This window comes from Rattus norvegicus, chromosome 2 (genome assembly GCF_021556685.1).
Source record: "Rattus norvegicus strain SHRSP/BbbUtx chromosome 2, alternate assembly SHRSP_T2T, whole genome shotgun sequence".
Classification (NCBI taxonomy): Eukaryota; Metazoa; Chordata; class Mammalia; order Rodentia; family Muridae; genus Rattus; species Rattus norvegicus.
In genome coordinates, this window is record NC_141535.1 from 30,165,823 (window position 1) to 30,178,902 (window position 13,080).

General features: G+C 43.5%; 1 protein-coding gene across 6 annotated transcripts in view; it reads left to right on the forward strand.

The window, feature by feature from the left end:
* Window positions 1-13,080, forward strand: part of Gfm2 (GTP dependent ribosome recycling factor mitochondrial 2) — a 38,757-nt gene that overhangs the window by 20,603 nt on the left and 5,074 nt on the right. For 3 of the 6 annotated variants that reach the window (XM_087617787.1, XM_087617784.1, NM_001100665.1), the window contains 10 exon segments: window positions 985-1,065; window positions 1,898-2,046; window positions 2,955-3,095; window positions 3,179-3,278; window positions 3,937-4,123; window positions 6,334-6,410; window positions 7,928-8,066; window positions 9,823-10,002; window positions 10,250-10,365; window positions 12,374-12,556. In XM_087617787.1, coding sequence (XP_087473913.1) covers window positions 985-1,065; window positions 1,898-2,046; window positions 2,955-3,095; window positions 3,179-3,278; window positions 3,937-4,123; window positions 6,334-6,410; window positions 7,928-8,066; window positions 9,823-10,002; window positions 10,250-10,365; window positions 12,374-12,556 — 1,353 coding nt within the window. 6 annotated transcript variants of the gene reach the window in all.

The following is a 13,080-nucleotide window of genomic DNA, read 5'->3' on the forward strand; positions in this document are numbered from 1 at the left end:
TTTTGTCTTTTCCTTGGGGCATCTGAGAAAGTCTTGGGTTGGTCTGGCCCACCACAGGAAGGCACTGATATTAATTCTAGTTAGGAAAGCAGAGGTAATGAACTTGACTGAAGTCATCACAGGCTGGGCAGACATTTCTAGGCAGTCCAGTTGTGGAAGCTGCCTTTAGCCTCGCATTTCACCCTGTGCTTTCTGGACAGATTAGGCTTGTTTCTGCTGTGTCTGCTGAACTTACGCTTTGGTTTTCTCGCCAAGCTGGAGTGTTTTGCTCCTTTACACAATCACCCACAATTGAAACTGTTTTAGAATTATGGCCATGATTTGCCTTTATATTTTGTGAGTCTCGACATTTCTAGCCCGGGCTGCCTAGAAACATGCAAGTGCTGGGATTGCAGGGGTGTTTCGTTATGCCCAGCCTGTTTTATTACTTTGTTGTTAGCGGAATTATCTGTTTCGTTTATGCAGTTGGTTGAGAAGCACAAACTAATAATTACAGTTGTATTGTTAACGGCATGGCAGCAACAGCAACTGAAGGGCCTTCCTTCCTCAGTCAGGTAATAGATTAGGGCTTTCAGTGTGGCTATGTGGGAAGTGTGGCAGTCATTACGCATTCATGTGCTAGCAGAGTACCCAGTGACACATGCTATGAGCTGAAAGCCCCCTGCTTTGTCCCCAAGCCAGCAGTCTCGTATATGATTGTCACTGTGGATGTGTTGGGCCTTTTCTCTCCGTGGCACTGAATAGGTAACATGGAATTGAGTCCAGCTCTGACTCTCTGTGACTTCAAGCAATTCACAGCACACCTTCAATTTCCAGGTTCTTTTCTTTGTGGAAACAAAACAAAACTGAGCTGTTTTCTAAAGGTACAAAGAGTTGTTTGGCCCACGTGTGGCAGGCTGTGTAACAGCCTTCAGAGGTCTCACATGTAAAGTCAGCTAAGGAGGAAACGAAATGCAACTTAGACAAGTTTGTCTTTCTTTACAGGTTGCAGATCTAGATGATGAATTTGCTGACTTGGTTTTAGGTGAATTTAGTGAAGATTTTGATTTGGTGCCAGCTGAAAAGGTAACGTGTTAATCAATCACCTATACAAAATTTTACTCAAGTGAAATGGTTTGGTTTTTCTGTCTTTGGAGAGTATATAAGATGTGTGTGTTAACATACTGTTAAAAATGCTGGCTTAAAAATGAAGGTCACTGCTCGTGTAAGTACTTAATGTCAGCAACATGCTGTTGCCAGATATGGTTTACAAAGTTAGAAGTTGGATCATTTTTCCTTATACAGAGTTAGGCTCTTTAATTGTCTCATCGCAGTGGCTCTTTAAAGGGTGGCAGCAGGAGGGAACTATCCCCAGTACTGAAAGCCTAGCCACTACCTGGGCTAGTGTGGTCCTGACTTAGAGAAAAAGAACCTACTCCTGCCACTTTACTGCACCAGCGTAACTTCTCAACGCATTCTAGAACTTACTCTCATGCCCACAGAGAAGGGTAGCTCCCATCATGCATCACAGCCTCTCTTTGCAGTGACAGAGACCTCCACAGAGGCCCACAGCTGGTCACAATGCAGAGCTCAGCCCCGGAGGATACAACACTTTCAGTCGTTTTAAGCACCTGTTACATCTAAAGCTTCTCTACCTTCTGAAGCTTTGCTGTGTTTTCAGAGGCCTCACTATAATATTTATAAAGACTTTGTTGAATAAGAGGCTAGACCAGACAGACATCCAGCACACTGGAAGTGATTAGCATTGTAAGGAAATAAATCCCTGAAGAGTAACGGAGGTGTGGTGCAGAGCGTTGTTTCACAGGGGTGTTTAGAGAAAGCCTTTGCCTCTGAGAGATCCTGACAGGGACTAGTGGACTGTCACAGATCCATGTCCATGCCCTCTCCCTGCTTTTAGCTACAGGCTGCAATACACAGAGTGACACTGGCTCAGGCTGCAGTGCCCGTGCTGTGTGGGAGTGCCTTGAAAAACAAGGGCGTTCAGCCTCTGCTGGATGCTGTGACCACTTACCTGCCATCACCTGAGGAGCGTGAGCACGGGTTTCTGTAAGTATGTGGCCACATACATTAAAATCATACGGCTGGGAAAACTGAATAGGCCTTGTTTCATGAACATACTTTAAAGTGGCCATTTTTAAAAAATGTTAGAGATTATCTTGGATTATCTCACATCTCGGAATTAAAATGTGAAGTGAGCATGGACTTCATGCCAAGTGGCCTAATCCAACTGACTTAGCCTTACTTCTGTGAAAGATAGGCAGTCAGACTCCTATCTCCTAAGACTGTTATGAAAATCTAGTGAGTTAATAATGTTGGCTAAGCATGAGGAGCAGTACTAGCAGTTAGAAAGCTTCCATGCTGGCACTATTAAGAAGGACTAGGAGTAGCATGGGAAAAGACTGTAGCTAGAAGGTTTGACCCATGCACTTCCTTGAGACTGATGACAATATCATCTTTCCTCAGAAAGACGTACTTCATGGACAAAATATCAATTTCGGGAAAATTCAAACTTTCCAAATCTTTTAATGATGCCAGTTTAAAAACATGTTTCTTTAAGAATGCCATTTCTGTAAACAAGTTCAAGTTTCTACTGTAGATTGATGGTATTACTCAGCTGTATGCAAGGAGAGGCTGAAGCAAGCGTTGGGAAGAATGCTTGCTTATCCTCAGGGGATTCCTTTGTTTTATGACCTTTGACGATCGCACTTTTTAAGGAGTTTGTTGAAGATGTTTACAAATATGACAGTACTTAAAGAGAACCAAGTTTTAGTTTTAGTTTTAAAGGTGTACTGGTAAGGCTCCACTAAGGATCTTAACGAGTGACGGAAGAGAGGGCTGTAGTGATGTTACTCCCTGGGCCTGGGCCTCTGCTAGAGGATGCGTGAGGCCATTGGGAGGACCCTGCCTGATCTGCAGGCAGCTGGGCCTTCTCTAATACCTCCTTCATCTCGCAGGCAGTGGTATAAAGGAGACTTGTGTGCACTGGCATTTAAAGTGCTGCATGATAAACAGCGAGGACCCCTGGTTTTCCTGCGCATTTACTCGGGTACACTGACGCCCCAGTCGGCTGTCCATAACGTTAATAGAAACTGCACGTAAGGAGGAGTTTTCGTTATTTTCTAAAACTGCGCCTACTTATTTAAAAGTGCTTTACTAATGTAGATCATGGATTTTATAGGGAAAGAATGAGTCGTCTGCTTCTGCCATTTGCTGACCAACACGTAGAGATCCCTTCCCTGACGGCTGGTAACATTGCTTTGACAGTTGGGCTTAAACAGGTGAGTGACCACTTGGATGCGTATCAAATCATAAATGTGATTTATAAATATTTTATAATAGCAAAAAATGCACAAATTGACTAAATGCCTACTATATGACTGTGATGGCATATTTGTCAATAAAATTGAATGTCATGCATTTGCTAGAAAGAAAATAGATTGCAGAAGCCCACAGACAGGATAGATGATAGTCCAAGTTCAACTCCAAGTAAAGATGGAGGTTTATTTACAGTTTTTTATTGTATTTTATTCCCATGTAATCTTTGCCTGTGTATGTGTGTGTGTGTGTGTGTGTGTGTGTGTGTGTGTGTGTGTGTAGGGGGCGGCAGTTAAAACATGTTGTGAGCTTTTATCAAGCCTGCCTTGCTATGATGGGAAATTCAGGAAGATATATTTTTAGGCAGAGAGAGATACATGTTTAGGCAGATTTTTTTTTTTTTTGCTAATAAATTTTGGTGTATATTGTATGTTTTGTTAGAATTTATTACAATGACATTTTAGATTAGGGTTCTTACACAAGTTAAGTGAGCCTTATATAAAGTTGTGAGATTTGTGAATTATTTCTCTTACGTTCGAGTGAAGAACATGCTACACTGGGACTTTGTCTTGGTTTTGGGTAGATGAGTGCTAGCCAGGAAGCTGTCCTGCTTGCTTGCAGACTGCCACTGGAGACACCATAGTCTCGTCCAAGTCTAGCGCTTTAGCTGCAGCTCGCAGAGCCGGAAGAGGAGAGAGGAAGCCTGGAAGGAGCAGTGAAGCAGAGAGTGTACTGTTGGCCGGCGTGGAGATCCCAGAGCCTGTCTTCTTCTGCACCATAGAACCCCCATCAGCCGCTAAGCAGCCAGGTACAGCCGTGCCGCCCTTTCAGTCGCTGGTGTTTGCAGCCTGCAGGAAGTAGTTTCAGGGAGTCCTCAGAAGACTCCACTGTGACAGTTAAATTTTGGTCAGCATTTCTTGTGCTTGGTCTGGGCTTTACTTGAGTCACTTTGATTTGTTTGTTTTGTTGTTGTTGTTGTTTGGGTTGTGTTTTTTCGAGTCAGGGTTTTTTGGTGTAGCCTGGGCTGGCGTGGAGCTCACTCTGTAGACCAGCCTGACCTTGACCCCAGAGATGTACCTGTGCAGCTCTGTGCCCCTCCACCTTGGTCGAAAGCATGTCCCATCACTGCCCAGCCTCGTAGTGATTTTTATGAAATTCCAAGTATTGGCCCTGCTCTGCCCTCCTAATGTATTAGATTAATTAGAACATGATTTGAAACTAATTCACTTTCTTGCATCTACAATATGAACCAATTCTGATCTCCTGAGGATGTTTGCCCATTTTGTCTTCTGTTCCCTCAGCCTTCTCCTTGTCTTGCATACGTTGTAATGATTCCCCTGAGCTCTTCTGTCTTAGGAACTCTAAGTCTGAGTCAAGCATCAGCTCTTTATGAGGCTTCAGTGGGTGCTCACTTCTGACCACCACCTGAAGACCAGCGTTCTAGTGTCCCTTAGTCCCCTTACAAACAACTTGGATGCACAGATTACGGGAAATGAGGAGCAGCCTTTATTCCCTCTCCATTACCTCGTAAGACGCAGTGAGAGAAATAGTCTAGCCAAGTGGGGCTGTTCATCTACCCAGCTCAAGTGCCATGAAAGAAGTCGATGTGTAGATCTAAGAGCCCAGGTAATGGAAGATATTGGGTCTTCTCTTGTCCAGCTGCTGAGGAGCAGCACTTACATCAGGCAAACATAGCAGGGGCTGGAGCAATGGCTCCGTTAAGAGCACTTGTTCTTTCAGAGGCCCCGAGTTTGAGTCCCAGCACCCACACAGCTGCTTACAACTGCCAATGAGTCAAGTTCCGAGAAGTCTGATGCCCTCAGTACCAGCCAGTTATGTTGTGCATACTAAATATTTATACACACACAGCTCTCATACATAACGCATTTTTATCTGAAATGTGTGAAATTTGAACATTTTTCATCTCAAGCATTTCAGATAATAGATGTGATACTATATTGTCATTTAAATATGAAGTAATGTGAAAAGATTAATGAGGTCTAGAGAGATGGTGCAGTAGTTAAGGGCATACTCTGCTTTTGCAACGGTCTGGGCTGAGTTCCCAGTACCCAGTGCTTGATCATGGTGGCTAGCACCATCTGTAACTTCATTTCCAGAGAATGGGACACTTTCTGTCCTCCAAGGACACTAGCATGCAAGTTGTACATATTCATACCAGCAGTCGAAGTACTTATATGCATAAACCTTTGTAGAGTGCTATTTTCTCATATTACATCTTTGAAATCTGGTGTGCATTTTGCATTTATAGCACCTATTAATTCAGACCAGTAACACTTAGAAATGGGGAGCACAGCTCTAGAAAGCTTGGTGTATCTAACTAAGAAACAGCAGAATTCAGCTGAAACAGTCGATAAAGTTTAACTTATTAATCTGTATGTAGTTCAGCTCTTTTCTTCAACTGCACTTTTCAGGCTGTGGAACTTTTATAAAGAAGGCAGGCACACTCATCGGCCAAGTCATTATTGTCTTGCTCCACATAGCATAGTAAACACAAAGGATTCATTTCTGTTTCTCCTATGGTTGAGAACTGGCCATAGAGTAATCTCCTCACTGTAGCCAGTGTTTCTGAAGGCATAATGATGTTTTTTGGTCAGCTACCAGATTATGCAATAGAACTAGATGAGGTTACTGTCCCTGTAAAGCCCTTCAGTGGCTTCTCGGTGTAAGCCAAACCTCTCAGCATGGCCTGCCAGACAGTGCATGCTCTCCTGCCTGTATCTCCCTTCTCATCTGCTGCTGCTCTTTATCGGCTGCTGTCTGGTGCAGCCTGTGTGCTGCTTTACGCAGCTCATTGTGGAGATGTTTGCACTTTCACTCACCTCTCGTTGGAATGGTCTCACCTTGGTTTAGCCTCTGCAGAGCATGTATGCCTCTTTGAAATTTTCACTTTTTTAAAATCAGTGTACCTGCTTGTTAATGTCTGCTCCCTACTTGAAACTTACTGTTGTTGTTACCTAGAAACGAAGTGAAGAGAGCAAGTATTGTTTAATCCCACAGATTTGGATCATGCCTTGGAACACCTTCAGCGTGAAGACCCCAGTTTGAAAGTCAAACTTGACCCTGACTCTGGACAAGTAAGTTCATTGTGGCCTAGAGAGGAGGGGACATGCGCATAACACTGATTAGTCGATGTGCCTGAAAGAAAAAGCACTGATTCATAATAGAAGTTTTTCTTTATGTTGTCATTCTAAATAATCATCTCCTCAGTTCCCTAAAATATACAGCTCATTCCCCATTGGTTTGGACTTAACATAGCACAGGCTTTTGTGAAGTTTTGAAATAAGGTTCAACTCTGTTGTCTCTTACACTGATGCTTACACAAGCAGCATACTAAAGGAGGTCAGAAATCAGAGAAGCCAGTTTCTGTTGTATGCATGTTCAAACTAGCCTAGGGCTGTCGGTGCCTACAACATTTAGGAAACATCTATGTAGTTGAGAGAGGTTTTAGAAGGGGGTTATTTACCCCATTCTTAAGGCATTATCTTCAGCCATAGTGTCAAACAGCTGGCTGCTTCTTCATTGAGAAAAGAGTTGTAGCTCGATGGTGCTGACATTTGCCTTTAATCCCAGCACTTAAGAGGAAAAACAGGTGGATCTCTGAGCTCTAGAGCAGCCTAGAGTGGGTTCCAGAACAGCCAGTGCTACATAGTGAGACTCTGTCTCAAAAATATCACCACTACCACCACTACCACCACCACCACCGAAAAAGAAAAAGGATTTGTCCAGGTTTGGGGTGTCTTGTGCCTGTGATTCCAATACTTGAGAGGCTAAGGTAATAGGATTGATACAAGTTTGATGTGAAGTTGGACAGCACACAAGTGAAACCCTGTCAGAAATCAAACCAGGGGGTTGGAGAGATGGCTCAGTGGTTATGAGCATTGGCTGCTCTTCTAGAGGTCCTGAGTTCAATTCCCAGCACTTACACGATGATTCACAACCATTTGAAATTTCAGTGCCTTCTTATGGCTTTTTAGGCACCAGGTATACTGTGGAGCACAGACATACGTGCAGGCAAAATATCCATACACATGAAATATTAAAAACTGGGCCCAGTGAGATGCCCCAGTGTGTAAAGGCCCTGGCTACATAGGACTGACACCTGGAATTTAGAATATGTTGTCCTCTGACCTCTACACATGCCTGTCCCCTACGTCAATACACAAACATACCACACACACAGTAGATAAATATAAGCAAACTGCATACGAGGAAAGGAGAGGAGGCCTAATCCAGAAGGTGTGAGCATTGGTTCTACTCCTGTTGCTTCAGACGGATGTGATGTGTGGGTTGAAGTCTATGTAACCCTAACTTAATACCACCTACTCAGCTGGCCATCAGACTGTCATGAACAGAGACAGTGCCCGAAAGTTCACTGCATCTGATTCATTATTCTTGTCAGAAAAGTCACAAATATTTTCATGTAGGAGCCCTCTCAAAATTTTCAAAAGAAACTCAGTTGTAATTAATAGAAAATTACTTAAATAAGTGAGCATCATTCCGTTTTTATCATACTTTGCATTAATTTTTTCCTATATTTAGTATTTTGTTTTATTTTGTTTTTTGTTTTTTTTTTTTTCCTTTTTACTACCAGACTGTCCTGTGTGGTATGGGGGAGTTACATATTGAGATTATTCATGACCGTATCAAGAGGGAGTATGGCCTAGAGACCTACCTAGGACCTCTGCAGGTGGCATACCGGGAAACCATCTTAAACTCAGTTCGTGCCACAGGTAAAAAAATAAAACGTTTTGGACACTCTGGGTCTGTGTAGTGTTTGGCTGTGTAAACAGAGGTTGCAGTGTCTAGTGTCTCCACAGTTTTACTGTGTGTATTTAAAAATGTTATGAGCACAGAAGGCCTGGTGCCACAGCTACCTACACACCAGACAGTTCATTGTATGGAGTGCGTGAATAATTCCGCCATTTAACACAGAGTTCCTATGCTGACAGCATTCTAGAGGAAGTGCAGTTTTTATGTTACTGTCCAGAATGTAAGTGCTCGGGTTTTCTGTATTTGGTTCCCTTAAGCAAAATAACAGTGACCACTATGCACCCCCAGGTGAACTTTCATGGACAGCTTCTGAGGTAAGGCAGGCCAGAACTGTTGAGGATATTGAAATTGCCCTTTGAGAACTCGTAGAGTCTGGTTGACCACATTTTACTGGAACTGGAAAAAGTAGCTGCACATAAATGCAGTGATGCAGGGGCTCTGCTGCTGGATGTGCAACGGTGGACATGGCGATGAGCACGAGCCATGCCCTCCTAACTCTGGGGGCCGGAGGGAAGAGGTCGCCTGAGAGTTTTCTCTACACAGGCAGGAGGCAGGAAACGTGTCCGGTTATGGCATTGAGGGGAGCACCAGAATCTGTGATTACAAGCTTCTACTGCAGAGCTTTAAGCCCAGACCCACAGAACCAGATTGCTGTGAGAAGCTTTAAGAGTTTAATGCTAGGTACTCATGGATAGGCTCTTCTCTTGAAGAAGCTGAAGGAAGAAGAAGAGAGAGATGTATTCAACTTACTCCTCCTTACTCCTAAGTGCTAGTGAAGTGCTAGACAAATGAATACTTTATAAAAAGAAATAAAGGTCCTAAGACTACAGGAACTAGCTTACCAGCTTGAAAAATATGCTCACTGTCAAATATGGAGTCATAAAAACCAGTAAATGCTCACTACCAAGTATGATATAAAATCATCATTCTTATATATAGTCTCGTGTATTCATAAAGGACCATGGCTGGGATGGGAGCACAGCCTGCAGGGAAAGCAAATGGCAGAAGTAAGCAGATGTGCACAGGGCACACAGGGAGGACACTGAAGACAGATGTGCACAGGGCAGGTGTTAGTAACACGCACTGTAAGAATATAGACATAGTGGGAGCGCAAGGCCTCTGGGTTCAGTCCCCAGAACACCCCCCACCCAAAAACAACAACAAAACAAGAAAAGCTGTTTTTCTATATTTCAAGAAATACTTGGGCTAGAGAGATGGCTCAGTGGTTAAGAGCATGGGCTGTTCTTCCAAAGATCCTGAGTTCAGTTCCCAGCGACCACATGGTGTCTCACAACCATCTGTAATGGGGATCCGAAGCCCTCTTCTGGAGTGTCTGAAGACAGCAAGTGTACCCACATACATGAAATAAATAAATAAATCTTTAAAAAAATACTTTACTAGGTTTTCAGGGAGGAGGGGAAGAAACATTAAATATTGCTAAAAGAATATAGGAAATTTAAGTTTGGAAATTAGCAGAGGAACAAGTGTTATAGTTTTTATTATCAGCTTTTCGTATTCTCTGGATGTTTTGCAATTTGAGTTATCTTTTTCTGAGTGGACTCAGATTCAGGCAGTCTTGGCAATGGCAACCCATATCCGGGGGGCAGCTTGTTCCTGGCATCTTTCTTTGGCTTTCTTCATTATTTTGGCCAAAAGTTGAACACTGTGTGCAGGCACCTCCTTATTTTTCATGCATTTCCATGTGTTTGTCCTCAGATACCCTTGATAGAGTGCTAGGAGACAAGCGGCATTTTGCGAGAGCAGAGCTGGAAGTCCGGCCAGCAGAAGAGCCGTGTGGTGTGGCCACGATTGAGTACGCTGACTCTGTGGGTGAAGACCTGCTGCAGGCCCCTCGGGAGGACATTGAAAATGCCATCCATAGTGCATGCCTCCAAGGTGAGGGACCACAGCTGTGTCTCCCGTTGACTGTTTAATTCCTCCTTTTTCCCCTCATGCTGGTGTTTGAGCCAGGGATCTTGGGCGTACCAGTGAGCACTCTGCCTTGACGCTATACTCCTAGCCTCCAAGTTAGTCCATGTGCTACAGCCTGTCAGTGTTCTCTGTGTTTGTACTGCAGTTGAATTCTTGTTGCATTACTCTGTTCTTGCACCGTATATATTGTGCTTTATTTCCCCCAACTCAGGACCTTTACTTGGCTCCCCAATCCAGGATGTGGCAGTGACATTACACTCACTGATGATTCATCCTGGCACCTCCACAACTATGGTCACTGCCTGCATCTCACGGTGTGTGCAGAAGGTACGGAGTATTTTCCTTGTGCTTCTGTGCTAAGGAAGTGCACTGAGTCCAGCACCATACATTCCACAGACCTTATGTCGCCATCAGATGGCTCAGTGGGTAAAGGTACTTACCACCAAGCCTGATTCTGAGTTTAATCCTTAGGAACTGCAAAGTAGAGAGACCTGACTTCAGAAAGTTGTCCTCTGACCCCCACATATGCACTGTGTTCATGAGCACACACCACACACATAAATGTATTTAAAAATTTTAAACTAGCTTTCGTATAGGAAATCTTTGATTTCTAAAACTAAATTTTCCTTTTCCTTTGAAAGATTTTAGAAATTACCGGTCAGACAGATTAAACAAAATATTCTGGTTTTAGCAAAAGATCTTTCCAAACATATAGCAATTAGCACAAGCTACAAATATATATATATGTGTGTGTGTGTGTGTGTGTGTGTGTGTGTGTGTGTGTGTGTGTATTTGATAGATAGATAATTTATCTTATGTGTGTTGGTGTTTGCTTACATCTATATCTCTATGAGGGTGTCAGAAGCTCTAGAACTGGAGTTAACAGACATGTGTGAGCTATGTAGGTACTGGAAATTGAATTCCCAGGTCCTGTGGAAGAATACCCAATGCTCTAACCACTAAGCCATCTTTCCAGCCTCCAAGCCTGGTGGATTTAAGTGGATAGATCTGACGACGTCAGCTTGACGTTGGGCTTTAATGTAAAAGACAATGGAAATCTAATATTAATTTCAATTTATTTTTAAAGGTTATTTTATATATGTGAGCACTCTATCTTTATGTACAGCTGCACTCCAGAAGAGGGCATCAGATCCCATTACAGATGGTTGTGAGCCACCATGTGGTGGCTGGGAGTTGAGCTCAATGCTCTTAACCCACTGAGCATCTCTCTAACCCTTAATTTCAAATTTTTGAGTTTATTCAAACAATATTGCTTTCATTAAAAAACTAAATCCATCTTATTGAACAGCAGATTTAGGCTAAGCATCTTCCCTCTCAAAGTATTAGGCATTATCACCTGAGTTGTCCTTGAATCACGTGGCCTTCTGCTTCTTGCCTTAGTGACCTACCAGAGCTGATCAACCCGCATGCTGTTTCCCAGAGTGGGAGTACCCTAGTCTAGCACTGGAGAGTAAAGGGGGTGACCGTAAAACCCTCAAGCACCAACGAAGGCTTGACTGTGTTCTGGGAACAATGAAGACTAAGTGTTTTGAACAGTGAAGTGTAGTCAGAGCACAGAAGTGATTGGCATGGAAAGACAGGAACTAGACTATGTCTGAATTAGGATACCAGCAACAGGCATAGGAATACTGGTGTTTACTGGGAAAAGGAAATCAGAGAAGTATATATAAGCAAACTGAAAACTGCTAATGCCATCAGCAAATAAGAAAGGCCAGAGAAGTGCTTGGAAAAGAAAAGCTGAGCCATGTTTGGGGCACACTGGGGAACTGGAGTGTAAACAGGCTGCCCCACCGCAGGCCAGTGAAGGGCAGGACCAGAGTCCCCAGAGAAGGTCTGGAACTGCTCTTGAAGCCACACTGAATCTGGTTTTGAAGCTCTGCAGTGAGGTACTGTTCAGAAAGAAGGATGGAAGGACAGTTCAGGGAGTCCAGTCTCTAATGATAGCATTTTTTTCTCTTAGATTTACCTTTTCCCCACATGATTATTATATCTTGAAACATTCTCAGGTTCCTTATGTGGCGTATGAAGTCTAAGATTATAAACCGTAATACAAGAAAGGACTTGCTTGTAGACAGTCTTGACTACTGGCTTTGTTGCTGGCTTGTTAAAGTGTTCTCCTTTCCTGCTCTCTCCAGCATGTGGCCACCAGTGCAAGTACTGACTTCTTGGTTCCTTATGCCATGTTCTCTGGGGGACGTTAAAGCCAGTGAGCTTCCCAGAGCCCTCTGCTCAGGAATACAGGAAATAGTTCAAGGCTGTTTACATCTTCCTTGAACTGGAATAGAAATTTGTTCATCTTATGAAATTTCTTTAGGCCCTGAAGAAAGCTGACAAGCAGGTGCTGGAACCTCTGATGAGTCTTGAGGTCACAGTGAGTAGAGAGTACCTCAGCCCTGTCCTGGCCGATTTGGCACAAAGAAGAGGGAACATTCAGGAAATTCAGACTCGCCAAGACAACAAAGTTGTTCTAGGATTTGTTCCTTTAGCAGAAATTATGGTGAGTTATTTGCGTTTGAAATGTACACATTGTTTACTACAGGAGACGTAGTGTGAGTGAAGCTAGAATCACTGACACTGTGGGCATCACACTTGGGTGTAGAGAATGCACACCAAGTTCTCAACCACAATGGATGAGAAACCTTGGCGTTGAGTGGTGGCTGAGAACTCGGGAACACTGCATTGCAGGCAGGTTACTTCCAACCACAGGACCACATAGACTAAGGTACAGTGTGCCAAAATGTGTCAGTCTGTTAACTGTCTTACCCTGCTTCCATGCATCTTTCCTTTTCTGCTAGGTTTTGGGGCCAGCATCATTCTCTTCCCCAACCGGGCACTTCTGCCCCTAGGAAAGGCATGAGGGATACTGACAGGCAAGGAGGAAGGACAGAGTTAATCACCAGGGGCCTCAGAACACGTACACAGCTGGCCTTCCCCATGCTAAGGTTTTGCCATAGTATTTCCCTTTTCCTTCATTTTGAAAACCTCTCTGGAGGTGGTGGTACTTACCACCTCCTTCTCTTC